This window comes from Panthera onca, chromosome D2 (genome assembly GCF_046562875.1).
Source record: "Panthera onca isolate mPanOnc1 chromosome D2, mPanOnc1 haplotype 2, whole genome shotgun sequence".
NCBI lineage: Eukaryota > Metazoa > Chordata > Mammalia > Carnivora > Felidae > Panthera > Panthera onca.
This window is the reverse complement of record NC_138349.1, coordinates 40,197,686-40,217,828: the sequence shown is the minus strand read 5'-3', so window position 1 is coordinate 40,217,828 and position 20,143 is coordinate 40,197,686. Positions and strand designations below refer to the sequence as shown.

At 36.9% G+C, this 20,143-nt stretch overlaps 1 protein-coding gene across 7 annotated transcripts in view; it reads right to left on the bottom strand.

Annotated features, from left to right (window-relative positions):
* Positions 1-20,143, bottom strand: part of PARG (poly(ADP-ribose) glycohydrolase) — a 131,322-nt gene that overhangs the window by 11,129 nt on the left and 100,050 nt on the right. For all 7 annotated transcript variants that reach the window (XM_081790506.1, XM_081790507.1, XM_081790508.1 and 4 more), the window contains 2 exons: positions 17,962-18,070; positions 8,244-8,349 (listed from right to left, as the gene is read on the bottom strand). In XM_081790506.1, coding sequence (XP_081646632.1) covers positions 8,244-8,349; positions 17,962-18,070 — 215 coding nt within the window. The remainder of the gene's footprint in view (positions 1-8,243; positions 8,350-17,961; positions 18,071-20,143) is intronic.

Below are 20,143 nucleotides of genomic sequence, written 5' to 3'. Positions count from 1 at the left end.
ATTCAACCATCTCTAGAATGGCAAATCCCAAATCCAGATCCAGATTCAGAATTTGTGGCCAATGAAGATTAAACAGCAAGAGTGCAGACACTGGGCTCTAGGGCATCAACCCTGGTTTGTATACTAACATTGCTGCATGCTATCCTTGTGACATTGGGCTACTTACCTCTCTCTGCCTTGACTATTTCACCTATAAAGATAAAAATAAAGCTTACCTAATACATTGTTATGAGCTAATATATGTAAGGAAAGCACTTAGTATAACAATTTCTGGAACATAGAATGTTTGTAGACATTCTCAACTAACAACAACGACGATACAACAACAACAACATACTGGTTTTTGCGAAAGGCCAAATGTGAATTTTGATTCTGACTCCTACTAGGTCTCTCTTTGGGCTTTTTTACTAGCCTCTTTTTGAACCTTGGTTTCCTTATCTTAAAAATGTGGCTACAAATTGAAGGGTAACCATGCAAACTAAAGGAGAGAATGTAGTCTTTCTTAAACATGGCTGATCATCAGTATCTCCCAGACAGTTAAAATTTCCCAAAGCCATTTCCCAGATCCACTAAGTGGCATCTCTGAGGTGCTGATGACAACCATTCCACTCACTCTAGACACCTTGAATGCATTATCATGTACAAGACCCCATTCTAGACACTGGGCCCATAGAAGAGGACAATGTAGAAGTGTTAAGAAAGGAATATTCTTATTCAAGTGTGTAAGAGCAAAAGGCTGAGAAAGAAATGGAGTGTGGTGTGTTCTGACAGAAGGAAGCAAGGTGATAAGAAGCCTGTGGTAAGAGAAACTGAACTGAACTGGCCCATATTTCTATTCTAACCTTCCATTTTTTATTGACAGTCACCTCTTCCCCAGTTCTACAAACAGACCTCCCACAAACCCCAGCCAGAGGGATAGGCTGGGCCAACGATAGCATGGTAGAAAATGATTTCTCAGAACTGTCCAGGTTCCTATCTTTTCTAGATCAATGATTTTTCTGGAGTTTAGCTATCTTGATTCCAAAATAGCAAAACAACCAGTAAACACATTATTTAAGTTTGGTGTCAATGGGATATAAGGTATGAAGGAAAATAAATTTACAAAAAGTTTATATAATTTCAGAGAAATTTTCATTTAATATAAATATGCAATAAAAATCAACTGAGGGGCACCTGGGTGGCTTAGTCGATTAGGCGTCTGACTTCGGCTCAGGTAATGATCTCACGGCTTATGGGTTTGAGCCCTGCATCAGGCTCTGTGCTGATAGCTCGGAGCCTAGAGCCTGCTTCGGATTCTGTGTCTCCCTCTCTCTCTCTGCCTCTCCCCAGCTTGTGTTCTCTCTCTCAATAATAAATAAACTTAAAAAAATAAAAAAAAAAAATCAACTGAAAAACTTCTGAATCTCACTGGGCATGTGTCCAGTGTTTACTGACTTGCCTACTACAATGATTTGGTTCAAGAGATAGGAAAGTGATCTAAGTTGGCCCAATTTTTAAATGGAGGAGTTCTCCTTTCCACTAGGGTCACTCAGTTGCAGTACTGTAAACCTGGAACTGTTTGGTCTCCAGCTCCTGCCATGGAGAGATAACCAATGGAAATAGAAGAGAATGAAGCTATCATCTTCAGAGAAGCAGGCATTGGAGAAACCAACACACAAGAGGAAGTGTCTGATCCTAGGACCCAGTAATCCCTGAGGCCAAATCTACCCAGTCTTTCTCTGCCATATCAGTAGACAGTGGCCATTCAAGCTTAAGTGATTAGGTAGATTAGCGTATCTTAAAACTAAAGAATCCTAATACAGAACTTGGTTGCAGTGTTGGCAGTTGGGTATAGGTAGGACAGGAAGGAGGATCTTTGTGGAATAGTTAACACTAGAGTACTGTCTTTTTTTTTTTTTTTTTTTTTAATGTTTATTTATTTTTGAGAGAGACGGAGACAGAATGCGAGTAGGGAAGGGGCAGAGAGAGAGGGAGACACAGAATCCGAAGCAGGCTCCAGGCTCTGAGCTGTCAGCACACGGGGCTCAAACCCACAAGCTGTGAGATCATGACCTAAGCCGAAGTCAGACGCTCACCCGACTGAGCTACCCAGGTGCCCCAGTCTTTTTCTTTTCTTTTTAAATATTTATTCATTTTTGTGAGATGGAGAGAGACAGAGCGTTACCAGGGGAGGGGCAGAGAGAGGGAGACACAGAATCTGAAGCAGGCTCCAGGCTGTCAGCCCAGACCCTGATGCAGGGCTTGAACCCACAAACCTCGAGATCATGACCTGAGCCGAAGTCGGACACTTAACCGAATGAGCCACTCAAGCACCCCTAGAGTGCAGTCTTAAAGGAATATAGGGAATTAGGCAGATGCTAATAGGCAATTTCAGAAGAATGTGCAAAACCCTAGATTAATGAAAGGCATACAGGGTTGTTGAATAAATTTGTTAAAGAGAAATTCCTTGAGCATATTTTATTTGCAAATCACTTTTAGGTAGCGAAGGTAGGGAATGGGTATAGAAAAGAAAATACACAAGAGTACAACATCAAGATACCTTTAATTACAGTAAACTAGCAAAGGCATAATTTTCTCAAGTCAGGTAACACAGTATGGAGAGATATAAAAAATAAACATTGAAGGAAATGGAAGGAGGAATTGACAAAAATATAATAGAACTTTAGAGTACCACTCAATACCTTCACAAAGCAAGCAGACAAAATTAGAGGGATACAGGGTCTGAGCTAATAAGTATAGAAGCTCATAGACATAGAATAAGTTCTACATCATTCAGAGACATCTTTTCATGTACCAATATAGCATCTACAACAACTGTTATGCCACCAAGAGTAGCTCCAAAAAAAAAAATTTAAAAATAATAGGTAAAAGAGGGGAGCCTGGGTGGCTCAGTTAGTTAAGCCATCCAACTTCAGCTTAGGTTATGATCTCACAGTTCGTGGGTTCGAGCCCCACGTCAGGCTCTGTGTTGACAGCTAGGGGCCGGGAGCCTGCTTTGGATTCTGTGTCTCCATCTCTCTCTGCCCCTCCCCCAACTCATGCTCCGTCTCTCTCTCTCAAAAATAAATTTTTTTTAAAAAAAGAGGTAAAGAAACCATTTTTTTTTTTAAACCAACCATTTCAAAATGGTTTTAAATTATCTCCTAAAAATCTCATGGATATCTGGTGGTACCCTTAGAGCAGAAGCCCACTTCAGTCTCTAACTGAGATGGGATGAATAAAGTCACAAAAAGAAGCTACTTCTAACAATGAAAAAATGCCAAGTAACCTACAGAATCTTACACTCTTCCTGAGTCTACTAGAGAGCTGTGTTGTTGCAAGGCAATCAAAGTATGACAACCCCCTCCAAGAAGATACAAAACAAACTATGATCTTTGAAAGAGCACAGGAGACAGAGGTAAGCACCATACAAATGGGTAAGAATAAAACAGCTAAAACTTTAACATAAAATTTAAAAGCCAAGTGTAGACTGGGGGGTTATTTTGGAATAATCAGGAGCCCGAGAAATAGAGAGTTCACACTCACTCAAAAGCTCTTTTTCATAGGCTTCCACAGGGTGCTCAGAAAGATGAAGGGCCAGGAGGAGGACAGAGAGAGCCCACATGGTAGCACAGGCACGCAGGAGATGACTGGCTGCTGGTGGGCGAAGGGCACCAAACCCCTCCCTCTTCCCCATGTCCCTTCTTTTCTACCCTCTAGTTCTAGGGACATGGGCTGCTCTGGGGCAGAAAGTTGTTAGTAAATGTCTGTTGAATGAATGAATATATGAAAAATATTATCTTAACAGTTGTCAGCAGAATGTATAATGAAAACAGTTCAAAATTAAATTGTTGTAAATTGCAATCCTCCCGTATAGTTAGGCAGAAAGCATATTAACAAATATTTAGTCTTATTGCTAATAAAAGAAATAGAAGTTTAAGGATCTGCATATGCCCATGTTTGCTCTCCATGGTTTTTTTTTAAAAACTATCCTTCCTTCCTTCTTTCTCTATTAAGGTAGGGATAAGCATCTGATGGTTCAGAGTCTTCCTGAAAGGTTTGGTAAGACCTAGGGACAGATAAAGATGGCCAGTCAAGAAAAAGTTAATATTGGCTGTGTCTTTATCTGCTCTCAAAGGGTTTTAGCTTTCCAACTTTTCTAACCTTGTATCATCTCTCAATACTCTCAAGTGGACCATAGCTTCTTGATTCCTTTCTATGCACCTGCTCTACCTCCCTAATACCAGGTCATTAGCAAACATCTCTTTATTGGTACTCTCTTCTTTTGGAGATTCATCTAGGATTTAAATGCCCGCTTTGCCCATGTCTACTATGTGACTGATGAGAAAGTGAGCTTATAAAAGAGGAGTTTATAATGTCTTGATTGCTGTTTTTCTTAACTGAGATATAACTGCCATATAAAATTATGTAAGTTTTCAAATATACACTATGATGATTTGGTATTTGTACATATTAAGAAATGATTATCACAATAAGTATAGTTAACACCCATCACCACACAGTTACAAGATTATTTTTACTTGTGATGAGAACTTTCAACATCTACTCTTTAAGCAATTTTCCAATATGCAATACAGTTATTACTAATTATAGTCACAATGTTATACATTATATCCCCATGATTTATTCATTTTGTAACTGGATGTTTGTACATTCTAATCCCTTTCACCCATTTCACCCACCCCCATACCCCACCTCTGGAAACCACCAATCTGTTCCCTGTATCTATGAGCTAGGTGTTTTGTTTTTGTTTTTGTTTTTAATATTCCACATAAAAGTGAGATATACACTATTTGCCTTTTTCTCTCTCACTTATTTCACTTAACATAAAAATGCCTTCAAGGTCTATCCACGTCGTCAGAAAAATTTTTAGTAAGACTTTTTGTTACAGAAACAATATAAGCTTAAAACAGAAAAGTACAAATTAAAAAAAAAAAAATCTATATCACTCACCTAGAGACAACCATAGCTAATCTTTGCACATAAACAGATGAACACAGAGAATCTCAAATTTGTGATATTTTATATTTATCATTTGATTTTCAGAACTGTTTATAATACATATACTATGTATTTCCCCCATTCGGCAGTATTCTAAAAACATACTTCCATGTCGGCAGTTGTATTTCTGCAATAGTTCTAATGTCTACATAATATTTCGTTACATAGATGTACCACAGTATCTTTCTTTTCAAAATCAGTTTCAGTAAACAATTCCCCACTAAAGGATAAATAACTACTTCTAATTTTTATGATTATTCAAGTGAATGAAGGAGAGGGAATTGTCAAAAGGTCACTGTTAAGTTTAAATCTCAATAATTGGGAAAATGAACTACATAATGAAACTCTTTGAATACTATGCTTGGTACTCACCAAGGGGAAACAAAACTGTAATCGGAGAAAAATATTTTTATGCCACAAAGAAAAGAAAGGAAAGGAAGACATTTATAAAGCTTCTCAAATTGTCCATCACAAATGACCAAAGCTTATGGCAGACCTGGTTTTTTGGATTGATGATACGAATCTACTCATTCATTTTACTTCACAGAAAAACAGCAAAATCGTCTGTCATAAGATCAATAAGCCCAGAATGAAAAACAGGTTTCCTCAAATTGAGGATGATAAATAATTTCATAAAACCTAAAAATTCTTTCTTCTATAGATTTTCAAAACACTGAAAATAATAACATGCAGGTTTTGTTTTTGATTATGAAAAAAATGTGGGTGAAAGCCTTTAGAATGAAGGAAAAGATTTCTCTAAGCATGCCACAAATATGTAAACACATAAAAATTAAGTCCACGTGACAACAACCCAACAGGCTGAAATAAATGAAAAAATACCTGCAACATAATATAACAATTAATGATATTTCTTTTTTTTTTTAATTTTATTTTTAAGTAATCTCTACACCCAACATGGGGCTCGAACTCATGACCCCAAGGATCAAGAGTCCCATGCTCTTCTGACCGAACCAGCCAGATGCCCCAATACTTCCTAATATACAAAGAGTTATTACTATCCATTGAAAAGTCAAAACTATTTCCAAAGAGCTAAATGGGCAGAAGAGTGAAAGAAACAATTCACAAAGCAAATAAAAATGGTCAATAAACATATAAAAACTGTTGAACCTCAGAGAAATTTTAAAAATTGACAAAAATCCCTTGTTAGTGAGGATTCTTATGCAGGGAAGACAATAGAAATTGATATAACCTTTCAGAAGGATAACTTGCAACAAGTATCAAAATATAAAGTATATATGCCTTTGGGTTATTAATCTCACTTCTAGGAATTAATCCTAAGAAAATAATCATATATAACATATGTAATTATATACTGCAGTATTGCTTACAAGATTAAGAAAATAAACCAACTGTCTATAAAGGGAGAACCAGTGAAATAAATTATGGTAAGTAGAAATACATACAACAGAATACTATATAGCTATTAAAAATGTTGACAGTACATTTACATTTGTATGGTTTTCAAAAAGAAGAGGTCAGAGCATAGACTGGTGTTATGTTATTAATGTCAAATGGTTACACAGATTAATAGGAATATCTGAAAAGATGATCACCAAAAACGTTAACAATGAACTCTGATGATTTTTACACACTTCATAATATTTTTCTGGATTAAAAAAATAATAAACGTGACATTTTTACAAAAATAACATACTCATACATAATGACAGACTCAACTATTTTATTCCCAGCGAGGTAGATTTTTATCTATATCTAGTTTGGCTATCAAGGCCAGTTGGCTGTTTTCTGTTTTATTTTATTACTTTATTAACTGTAGTATAACAAAGAATTTCAAAAACCTCGGAATTTCCTGAATGTCTTTGTTATGCTAAGGAGGACTCTGGGTGAGCCCCTACATAGCTACAGGATTGGGATTTTCAGCCACTGACTTCCAGCAAATGGAAGGAGAGTTGAAACTGAGTTCAATAATGGGGCCAATGATTTAATCAGCAATACCTATATAATGAGGCCCCAATAAAAACTTTGGACATCGGGATGCCAGGGCCATGAGTTCAAGCCCCATGCTGAGGTGTGGAGCCTACTTAAAAAACAAACAAGCAAAAACACTTTGGACATCAAAGGTCAGTGGAGCTTCTCATTGGCGAACACACTGATGTATGAGGAGAGAGATGTGCCCTGACACCACAGCGAGAAGGCATGGAAGCTCTGTATTCCCTCACAGATCTCACCCTATGTGTATCCTTTATAATAAAATGTAGTAGCACCTTCCTGAGCTCTATGAGTCATTCTAGTGAATTATCAAATCTGAAGGAGCTTGTGGGAACCTCCTAGATTGGTAGCCAGTTGGTCAGAGATGTAGGTGGCCTGGGGACACCCTGCCCCCAGACTTGCAGCTAGAGTCTGAAGTAGAGGTGGTCTTATGGAGGACTTTGCCCTCAACCTGTGGAATTTGCACTAACTCCAGGTAGTTAATGCCAGGATTGTATTGCAGCACACCTAGTTGACGACAGACCAGTTGGGTTGACACAGAACAGTATCCTTCTTAAGTAATGATACAATACGATTTTCCACGACTGATACTTTTGAGAGTAAAGTAAATGTCATAATTTGGTAAATGGCCAGTAGCTTTGATCAGATTTTGTGATTTTTCTACCATAAACAATAAAATGTAAGAAATGTTTATCTTCTTGGGTACCCAAGTGGCTCCTTACCTATGTTATTCATGCAACTCTCCCAAGCTGTACTCCCACATATGTGCACCTCTACTAAAGCATTCACTACTATATTGCATTTTCTATGCTTCTCTCTCATATGCCAAATTGTGAATTCCAAAGCAGGGACTACATTTTATTCACCTTTGCATTCTCAGAGTCTACCACAGTGCCTACAACATAGCGGATGCCTCACAAGTTTGGTGAATGAGTGAGTCAACGAAATTGCTCTATCAAAATCACTTCTGTGAAGGAAAGTGCTTAATGGGTACTTTGGTTTGAAACTTCATAGTCATTCTGGACTCTTCCATCCCTCTATTCAACTAAATACTGGTCTGGTAGACTAAAGAGATCTTTACAGGGAAACAGCAAATAAAAATAAGTATTCCTTTAAATACAATAAGGAAAAAGAGGATGGTGTCAAATACTGTTTTTCTCTTCAATCTTTGTGGTCTCTTATTATATAAAACAGAACATTAGAAATCCAAGTTTGAAGGACTTTTTCTCTGTAGTCAAAATGTTTATCATTCTTACAACTTATTCACTTACCTTTTAATCTAGCATCACCGCCAAAGGCACCACAACCCCAGTTTCCTGTGGCTACTGCAGAAAGATTCTCTGAAGAAACTCCAGGACGGAGAAATCCACAGTAAGCCTGCAGGATGAAAGAAACATCACAGTGTGTGAGTGATTAGACACTAACAGTATTTCTGACTGATGTACTAAGATCAGTGGCTATTACCAAGCTTATGCTCTATTTTCTTTTCCTTTTCTTTTTTTTTTAGGGGCCAAAGTAGAGGGAAAACAAGAAAACCCTGGGATTATAGAAGAGAGTAAGAAATGATCAATTCTAGTATTTATTTGTTTTGATGCTGGGCCAAAGCCCTTAAACCAATACAGACAAGTCTCAGTTTCTTTGCCTGATTCAAACAAATATAAATGAAAATATCAAAGGTATTTCAAGAACTGATGGGATCCCAATTACAAACTACCAGGAACTGAAGGGAGGAAAGACACTTAACATATAGCTTTATTTGAAGGCTTCTGAACACCATTTTTTCCATTAAGATAAAGAGTTATCACCACTGTGCTTCCTTAACACTTGCTCTCTCAGTTATTGGGACTTAAAGACTAGTAACTGTGTATGGGATTCCTATACCTGGTTATAAAACAATCTTTAAGGTCCCCTCTAGCTCCAAGATTCTCTGGTTTCACAGCTCTGCTTTAAGCTAGAATATTTTAACATTTGCTAGTCACTTTGAGAAAAGTATGATCTATCCTGAGGACACTGGCTAAGTCTTACTTAGAGGAACATTTAATTTTGTACATGAGAAGACTGCAGTTTAAGCCCCAAAGTTGTAGATTTCCATTTCTTTGCTGCCAGCCTAGTTGGTCTTTCTCAGTTTTCTGAAACTATCAGACTATATTAAGAGGTTTAATGTAATAGCAAAGCAAATCTCCCCTGGGTTCTCTCAAGTAGCAAACAAAGCCTAAAATATAGCTTATGTGTAATAGTAAATAAAATAAAAAGAATGATCTGTGACAAATGTTCCTAGAGAAAAACCAAGGATAAAGAAAGATGCTTCCATGAAACCCACACATAGAAATATAGTAAATTGCTCTCTGAAGTTTCCACAAAGGTATAAAAATTTATTTTACACACTGTCTGGATAGATTAACAAGGCTATTCCTTCCACCCCCTCCTAGGCTGTAAATCCTGACAGATATTAATTATAAGTTGGTACCAGACCATTATTCAATGCTGTGGTACAGAGCTTACACTAGAACTCACAAATTACCTGTATAATCAGATGCATGGAGCTTCTGAAAATCTCTTTCAGATCAAAAATATCAAGAGCTCAGGTTTGTTTGGTTTTTTTTTTTTTTTTTGCAGGTTCTTAAAAGACACAGAGTCTCTGCCTTTATGCCAAAGGGGGAGAAAAGACTCTGTCAGAATACACATAACTTTGCCGCTTGCTTCCCTGTCAAATTCTCCTCAACAGGCCTACATGAAGATGATGATTTCTTAGCCTCCTGTTAGTGCCGCCTCTCTTTTACACTGTCAAAATGGCTTTAGTCTCTTCCTATTGCCATCTCTACATATCTGGGCTGACTCCTCTTTAATGAGCAAACATACCTTGGTGAAACCAGAGCCTAACAACAGAGAATTTGAAATATTTATATTATTAGATGAAAAGTCTAATGTAAAGTGCTAACCAATTGTGCTAAAAAAAACCCCAAAAACTCCACAACTATCTTGAAAAATGGCCATAACAAAAACAAACTATAAAAACTGAAATTAACCAGCATTCGTGTTTTAAGCAAAAAAATCAAATAATACTTTAAAAACTTAATCAGAAATTAAAAGATATAAAACAATTCAGAGTAATTAGGTACAAACAGTAACTATTTGAGGTGCGTGGGTGGCTCAACTAGTTGGTTGAGCGTCCGACTTTAGCTCAGGTCATGATCTTGTGGTTCATGGGTTCAAGCCCTGTGTAGGGCTCTACACTGACACCGCAGAGTCTGGAGCCTGCTTTGGATTCTGTGTCTCCCTCTCTCTCTGCATCTCCCCTGTTCACGCTCTGTCTGTCTCTGTCTCTCAAAAATAAACATTAGGGCGCTTGGGTGGCTCAGTCGGTTAAGTGTTTGACTTCAGCTCAGGTCCTGATCTCACCTTTTGTGAGTTGGAGCCCAGCATCAGACTCTGCACTGACAGTTCAGAGCCTGGAGCCTGCTTCAGATTCTGTGTCTCCCTCTCTCTCTGCCCCGCCCCTGCTCACACACACACACACACACACACACACACACACACACACACATTCTCTCTCTCTCTCTCTCTCTCTCTCTCTCTCTCTCTCTCTCTCAAAAATAAACATTAAGAAAAACTTTTAAAAATAAACGTTAAAAACTTTAAAAAAAAGAATAACTATTTATAGTGATTAAATGCAAAATTCTTTTATTCTGTTTAAACCAAGTATTTCCAAGGTCAGACATAAGAGAGAAGCAGCAAGCTCTTCTAAGTCTCCTTTAGAGGAACAACCCATACTTCTCCCTTCTGCAGTAAGGAGAAATATCCCTCAAATGCTAGAGACCAGAGCAGGGTCACTAATCACGGAATCATTTCCTTTTACAGCAGTAATGAGCCCCTACAGTAACAAATAAAGATCAGATAAGGATAGAGACCTCAAAAGAGTGGAGTTGCCAAGTTCTTACTTCAGAGGGAAAGGTACTAGGAGTTCTCAAGAGCTCCATGCTGGCAACAAATACATCCCTCCCCCCCCACACTCACCGCCAGAGAACTTGAGGCAATTTATCAGAGCAGTAAGAATAAAAAGAAAGCCAGCTCAAACTCTATAGTCACATCCTGACCATAATCTATAGTCACATCCTGACCATAATCACTAATGACAGAGCTATTTATTTTTTATTAATAAACAACTTTAAAGAGAAAAAGAGGAAGCATTCATACCTTAGGACAATAAGTAGAGAATACCAAAGAACACTCATCTCAGAATGAGTTTTGATGGGAAGGGAAGAAGAGAAGAAAGACAAAGGTAATTCTAGTATCCTGAAGGATACAATGGGGAGCTTTGAGAAAAGCAAGAGGCAGGAAGAAAATACTGGTACCTAGAGGTAAAAACTAGAGCCCAGCCAGAAAGTGATGAGATAAATACAGAGATACAGGATGGAAGCAAAGAAAGTGAAAAATAAAACCAAGAAAACAGTTGTAAAAACCTACAGGCCCAGAATTGGACCTGGGAAATAGACGGTACTCAAGGGAATAGTCACAAAAATCCATGCACACACATGCATGAGCACACACACTCTTAAGTAAGAGCTCAGGCTTCAACATCAAGTTTAGCAGGCTCAAGTAGATAAAATTAAACTATGTCTTTCATTATAATGGAAATAGTTTATACTGTTAGCTAGAGTAATAATTTACAATTATTATTCCCAAAGAGTCACTTATTTGGAGACAATCTACCACTTGTCTAACTTAAATTAATACACAGTTGGTACCACTGCTGATTTTCTGAGGTCTTATAATATTGTGATCTCTTAAAAACAAACATAATATAAAAAGATCCTTAAGAATCTTGTGGAAGAAAATAAAATATTATTAATCAAGAGTCTTAAAATTGTCCTTAGAGGGGTGTCTGGCTGGCTCAGTCAGTACAGCATGAGACTCTTGATCTCAGGGTTGTGAGTTCAAACCCCACATTGGGCATGGAGCCTATTTAAAAAAAAAAATTATCCTTAGATTAAGTAATAACGATTTTGCAAAATTTTCATCTTTTGTAAATTTCTTTTGTTATTTGATTAAATAACAAAGAGGTTTATTACTACATTACGTGTAATGAGAAAAACTTGGGACCACCAAGTTATTCAAAAATAGTAGTTCAACTGTAGTACACCAATCCAACCAGTTTTATGGCCATTAAACAAATTATTATGATGATATTAGAAAATGCGAAAAATATTTACAATATATAGTTGAATAGGTAAAATACAAAGTTATAGGCAACTTTTGAACACATTTTTATGAAACTATTCATGTGGAAGGACGTACAAAAATGAAAACAACTATTTGAAAGGTAGGATCACGAATGACTTTTTTCTCCACAAAATAATTGGGGGAACCTGGGTAGCTTGATCCTGGCTCAGGTCAACAATCAACAGATCGAGGCCCCTGTGTTGGGCTCTGCACTGACAGCACGGAGCCTGCCTGGTATTTTCTCTCTCTCTCTCTCTCTCTCTCTCTCTCTCTGTCCCTCCCCGACTTGTGCACAAGCATGCATTCTCTCTCTCAAAATAAATAAATAAATGTTAATTGTAACATTACTAGATAGACTAAATAAAATGAAAGAATTATGCAGACCTTAGTCTCCTTATGTGTGAAATCAAAGATTGGATTAGATTATCTATGATTACTCTGATTCTTTATATTAAGAGATTTAAGAAAAAACTCACTAAAAATGACACATTTGGGGCTAGTATTTCTGAAAAGTAAAGTGACACATACAACTGACCCTTGAACAAGGTGGGTTTGAATTGCATGGTCCACTTACACGCAGATTTTTTTGATAAATACACTAAAGTATTGCAAATGTATTTTTCTCTTCCTTATGATTTTCTAAATAACATTTTCTTTTCTCTAGCTTATTTTATTTTAAGAATACAGTATATAATACATAAAACATACAATCTACGTGTTAATTAACTCCTTATGCTGTCAGTAAGGCTTCCAGTCAATAGTAGGCTATTAATAGTTAAGTTTTGGGGGGGGTCAAAAGTTGTATGTAGATTTTCGGCTATACAGAGGATTGGCACCCCCAATTTCTGAGTTGTTCAAGAGTCAACTGTACTTAAGAAAATATTATTAATGATCAGATGTTGAACTCCTCCTCCAGTTTAACACTCTCTCAACTGGGCTATCTAGGCTACCCCAGATGTTGAACTTAGAAATACCAGCATCTAGGGGCACCTAGGTGGCTCAGTGGGTTGTGACCAACTTCAGCTTAGGTTATGATCTCAGGGCTCATGGATTCAAGCCTCATGTCTGGTTTTGCGCTGACAGCGTGAAGCCTTCAACGGATTCTGTTTCCCTCTCTCTCCCTGCCCCTCTCCCACTTGCTTCTCTCTCTCTCTCTCAAAAATAAATAAACATTAAAAAAAAAAAAAAAGAAATACCAGCAGCCAGTATTGAATGGTTTTGTTAATTAAGCTCTGGTTTAATAACAACCTCTTTCCAAATTTGTTGATGGGTAATAACAAAAAAATCCATAAACAAAATGATTTTAAAAAGGGTAAATGGTGGTGATTTCCTGTTAGGGTGGTCTGTTTGCTTCGTTCAATTTCTGATCCAGAAACCTCTACGAAATGTATTCATTACTTAATATTACTTGAATGAGTCTAACATGGCTAAATACAACTTTTCACAGATGATTTCTTTCTTCCCTTGCTGAGCTATATGCCACTTTTGCAAGCTAGAGTCATAAATCCTTCCAACTACAAAGATAATTTTCCTCTACAGTGTCACCCAGCTGATCCCTCACAGAATTAAACACTGCTTCACAGTATCAGTTAAATAAAAGACAACAGACTCTTCCTTTTAAAAACCAACTCTGCTTGCAGGTCACGATGTAGGTCCAATAGGACAGGTGGAGCCTAGACGGAGCAAACTGTTTCCAAAGGGAATAAAGCACTTTGTGGGATTGCCCTTTCAGTTCGACCTGATGACTAATGCCTAAAAGTAGCAAAAGAGCCCACAGAATTCAGAGATCCACATTGAATTCTGATGGTGAAAACTGGTCTTACGCTCTGTTGCTTCCTAGATAAAATGAGTTTTCTGTTCCTGCCCACTTTCTCTCTGGCATGAAAAAAAGTTGAACTGTACAAGTCACCTTTAGAGTAATTTAATAGACTCTTCTGCTTTAAACCCAAGTTTATCAAACACAGCAAGGTGTAAATCACTTAATATTCTCTCCAAGTTGTGTTGTCAGTTTATGTAAAACTCTGCCGCCATACTAAAATTCATAACTCTATTTTAATAGGTAAATGTAACCAATAAATGATGGAATGCTTTTATTTAGAAGACCCAAAGTTATGTGAATTAGTTCTCTAGTTAACTTGCCAACGACATTTAACAAAATCATTTACTGCTTTCTTTTCTTCCAGTGAAAGAATTAGAAAACTAATTCTCAGGGGCACCTGGGTGGCTCAGTCAGTTAAGTGTCTGACTCTCGATTTTGGCTTAGGTCATGATCTCACAGTTTTGTGAATTCGAGCCCAGCTTTGGGCTCTGCACTGACAGTGTGGAGCCTGCCTGGGATTCTCCCTCTCTCTCTGCCCCTTCCCCACTGTGTGCGCACAGATCTCTTTCTCTCAAAATAAATAAATAAACTTAAAAAAAAAGAAAGAAAACTCAATCTTGGCTAAAAGAGAAAATGTTTTGGAATATAGCAGTGAATGAAAGAACATATATTTATCAAGTGCCTTCCCGTGTGCCAGGCCCTGAACTAAGTGCTTGCTCAATGTTAGCCCATGTGCTAATGAGCTTACTCTACACCTGTGCTATTTTCTTGTCTTAGAGAATTTAATAAATAGGCTGGTGGGGGGAAAGCCTTCAAAGTTCCTTTAAAAAGTATATCAAACAATAAAGGATACGGAGAAAAGCAATCAACTAGAAGCTTGCTCACTGTTTAGGATTGTGATTTTAAGAGAAGAAAGAGGTAACCAAGGACATATATGCTTGCAGGAGATTGTTAACGAAATGCAGAGAATATTCTCAGTGATTTAAGATGGAAATAGGTAAAAAGTCTGGAAAGAGACCTAGTTATAGTAATATCTATGTGAAAGGAGTTACATTTTTAAAAAGTGGTTTGAAGTCAGGGGAACCTGGATTCAAGCCCTGACTTCATCACTGCCCAGCTGTGTGACGTGAGGCAAGTTATTTAACTTCTTGAGGCTCCGTTTATGATCTCTAAACTGGAGACAAGAAGAGTATCTACACTTCCCTGGGTGGTTAGGATTAAATCAGACATCAAATTTAAAGTGCTAAGTAGAGTGCCTAGCATGTCATATGCAATCATTTAATGTTAGCTATTATTTTCACTATTGCTATTTGTATAATTAAAAATTTTTTCCACCACTATTTGACCGCAAAGAACCTTTTATGAACTATAAATTAGACTTACTTGCATACTGATATGAACAATGGCAGGTTGAAACAGAGAACTACATACTATCAATCCATCTGCTTCATATGGTTTCATCTATTCCATACTTGAATGGAAGGTAGACTTAGAGGCTTTATCTGGCACGTGAAGAATATTTAGGAAATATCTATAAATTTGTAACATTTTCAGTGATTTAAGATAATGTAATTATATCTAAAAAGTTTATCTTAAAAAACTGTGTTAGTAATTTCTAAGAAGTTTAATGAATCACCAACTAATGCATTTAACAAATATTTTTGAGAAGTTCTCATAAGCAAGGCAGTGCGCTTGGGACTGACTGATTTGAGTCAAATAAAACGTCTTCTGTTGCCAGGTTAAAGGCTCATTCTTTTTGTATGAAGTGAGTTTCCTAAGGACTCTACATTCTACAAATACTTATATCTAATTTAACCTATTCACATACACCAAGGTTTCATATCTTTAACTTTCTGCTGTCTTTGAGGAGAGGCAAAAAGGTTAGTGCTATATAAATAAGTAAATGTAGAGAATACCAATTGGCCATGGGTAATTAAAAAAGATTTATTTATGCCCAGGATTATTTTTTAAAACTATATTTGCAGATAATTTCTAAATGTGAACAATCTAGCTCCAACAGAAAAGTATTTGTGAGAATATAAATTTTTATCCATAAGAATATAAATTTTTATCCTTTAAATTTTTGTTAATGTATGATTATGGTTAAACACATTCCCTTTACACATATTTCTTTTCCAAACTACCTACTGCTTACATAAATGTCTTCTATTATCAGTGACCATGACCATCTGACAAATTCATATGTGTTTAATAAGGAAGGAATATCTGATGAAAATCTAAAGATAAATCTCATTCTACTTGATATGCTATATAATAAAAATATCATGTATTTGGAAACAGGAATTTGGAATAGTGAAAGACTTACATTTAAAATGTGCCGAACATAATAAAAGATATTTCGTTCTAGAATCTCTGACTTTCAGAATCAGGTAAAGGAGAGAAATTATACCTGCTGATATACCAAACAACAGTCTTTCTCCATAGGTTTTCTGAGAAATTACTTTAAAAAAAAAACAAGAAAAAATATATACATGTGATTATCAGTTACCTAAGTTTAACTTTGGAAGATAGTGCATTTACTTACTCTTCAAAAAAATTTTTTAAACATTTTTTTAAGTTTATTTATTTGAGAGAGAGAGAGAGAGCGAGCACATGCGCAAACGGGAGCAAGAAGGGGAGGACAAAGAGAGAGGGAGAGAGAGAAAATCCCAAGCAGGCCCTGCACTGCTAGTGCAGAGCCAGACTTGGGGGCTCGGTCCCACAAACCATGAGATCATGACCTGAGTGAAACCAAGAATTCGGCACTTAATGAACTGGGCCACCCAGTCGCCCCTACTCTTTTTTTTTTAAGAGATCCCTTTGAGAACTGTAAACATTAAAATAACCTAATAGATTATGTATGAGAAAACATTCAACAATTAGATTCTCAAGTAGATCAGAATACGAGATAATAAATGTATTTACACTCAAAATATATACCAGTTTGTAAGAGTAGTAAAAGCCGCTGTGGATTATTTGGTTGTTTACTAACTATAAGAAGGGCAAGGTGTTTGAGCTAGGATAAGCAGAGTACCACAGAGAGGCCATTTCTGTGGTAAGACCAGGCAGAAACTGTGACGAGGATATACTTAATGCCAGAAGTGCCAGTCCCAGGGCACTCCCAATCCCCTTGCAACGGTACACTCAGTCTGCTGTCATAATCAAAAGTCTATGTAGGGACTGGCAATGTGTAGCCATGCAAAACCACAGATCTCATTATCTTAACAAACAATCTCATAACAATGTGAGTTAAACAATGGTTTTCAGAATTGGGTCAGTTTCCTTGGCTGTTAATTTGAGGATCTAAAATTATCAATTATTTTGGTAAAGCCCTAAATCTAGAGAATAGAATCAGTACTCTACTGAATGATAAGAATTTATTTATATGGTTAACAGAAGTGAAAATCTGAATAATAGGTATGGCTCATTTTCATATTTCTGTAATACAATTAGACAAATGATTGTGGTAGACAGCACTGAACATCACAGAAAATCACAGATTCTATCATAAATATGCCAAATTAATCAATAAACAGTTTACAAGTGAATCTTACCTATAATAAAACTTAACTTTTATGGCTTATCTGCATCAATCCTAACAGCATACCTTTGCAGAGACATCATTGAAAGGTGTGAAAAAAATTTTTAGCACTCATTCACTTCTATATGGTTTTAAAATAATAATGTTCCAAAGCAAGTAAAAGTACTTGATGAGCTAAATGCATGTGTGGGGCTCAATATCAAGCAACAGTCTATCTGGCATCAGTAATCAAGCAATTACGAAATGGAAAGTACATCTTGTACAAGCTGACAGACCCATTAAATCAGGAGAGCTGTGGGCAGACATACTGACACTGCAAGAATTACCAGAAAGCATTAATTTCAGCATTAATAAAATGGCAGTAAATAGATGACAGTTGCCAGATGAACTAAGAAATGAGGTTACTGGCCTTGTTAAGCTCGCGTCTGATTTTCTCAGGCACAAACTGGTCGAGGTAGCGTCTGAAGTGAAGGGCATCAATGGCGACGATTTCGGTGCCACGCCGCTGCCAGGCGTCCCTGGGGCAGGATGAAAGGGGCAAGATGACTAAGGAAAGACACTCACAAAATATAACCCTTGTGAGGCCGGGTTTCTGAGAATTTGGCAGGGTTAACATATTAAAAATAAACCAACAAACCAGTAGCCATAGGTCTCAGCAAAACAGGAGGGCAGAAAACACCATTTTATTCTTAGATTTCAAGGCATTCACGTTATAGACTGTTAGGCATTAAACGGTAACATGAAAAATTATCAAGAGATGACAAACATGACCTAATGTAAACAGGTACATCATTTACAGTGAGTCTCAGAAGTTAAAGGATTTAGGGGCCACACAAAAGGAACTTAGCTCTTGGTTTTCCTCTAAGACTAACGAGACGTCATTTGTATCTTGACTAATGCCAAAAAAAAAAGGGAAAAAAAAAAAAAAAAAAGGTCAAAAAGCTCATTCCTCCTTGGCTTTCAAAGACCTGCTCTTTGGGGCTTGGGTTTATAACATTGCCATGTATCACTATCATCCAAAACATAACCCCAAGAAGTCAAGTGTTACAAAAAATGTGTACTGTGCACAACTGCAGACAGTGCAAAACTATTTTTAAAAAGACAAACACAGTAAAGCAGACAGTAACACATTGCCTGTGGAAATAAGGACTGGGTGAGATGATTTTGGAAACGTGAAATTCCAAATATTCCAATATTCTCTTTACATTACAGGCTTACATAAATTGACATGCCAAGCAACTTTTTCATGCTGAAGAATGGCAACAGAAACCTTCATGTTAGTCTGTAAGTAATTATCAGCAATTAAACATCCACATAATTGTTGCAACCAAATATTTTAATCAAAACAACGAGAGAGAGACCAGGGGTTGGATTTGAGATATTACGAAGAATAAGTTTGCAAGGGTAGGTGGGCAACAGCTGATTCTGAAACAATGGCTCTTTTTCATACATACACTCCCTCACACACACACACACACACACACACACACACACACACACACACACACTTTCAGGCACCATTTCGTTTTTCTTCCTTTCTCCAAATTTTTATTTAAATTCCAGTTAGTTAATATACAATATAATATTAGTTTCAGGTGATTCATTAGTTACAAACATCACCCAGTGCTCATCACAACAGCCCTCCTTAATCCCCATCACATATTTTACCCATCCCCCCACACATTTCCCCTCCAGTAACCCTCAGTTTGTACTCTATAGTTAAGAGTCTGTTTCTTGGCTTGCCTCTCCCATCCCTCCCACCATGTTCATTTGTTTTGTTTCTTAAATTCCACATATGAATAAAATCATATGGTATTTGTCTTTCTCTGATTGACTTATTTCACTTAGGATTACACATTCTAGTTCATTCGCGTTGTTGCAAATGGCAAGATTTCATTCTTTTTGATGGCTGAGTAATATTCCATTGTGTGTATATGTGTATGTATGTATGAATGATGTATGTAGGTATGAATGTGTGTGTATATGTCAAATCTTCTTTATCCTATGATCCAGCAATTGCACTATTGAGTATTTACCCAAAGGATATAAAAATACTGATTCAAAGGGATAGATGCACCCCAATGTTTACAGCAGCATTATCAACAATAGCTAAATTATGGAAAGAGCCCAAATATCCATCAACTGATGAATGGATAAAGAAGGTGTGGTATATATATACACAATGGAATATTATCCAGGCACCATTTCTATAAAAGTTCACCCCTGTTAAACCAATTTTGTGAGGAAGCAAAAATGGCAAAGTATAAAAATATTTTTCAGTAAGAAATAAGGAGACAGGAACAGCAAAGTTTACTGCTGTTAACTGTTCTGTGGCATTAGGCAAGCTTTCTCACCATGTTTCCCCACCTACTTAATCTCACAGAAAAATTCAGGATAACTAAATAAGCCAGTTAAAGGCTTTAAGCTCTAGTAAGAACTTATTCTAAATAAGTTTGGCCTTGGAAGTGAACCTCCACTGACTGCTTACAACCTGGAAGCTGAGAGGTAAAGAACAAGAGTCCTGGGGTGCCTGGATGTCTCAGTCTGTTAAGCATAGGACTTCGGCTCAGGTCATGATCTCACGGTTTGTG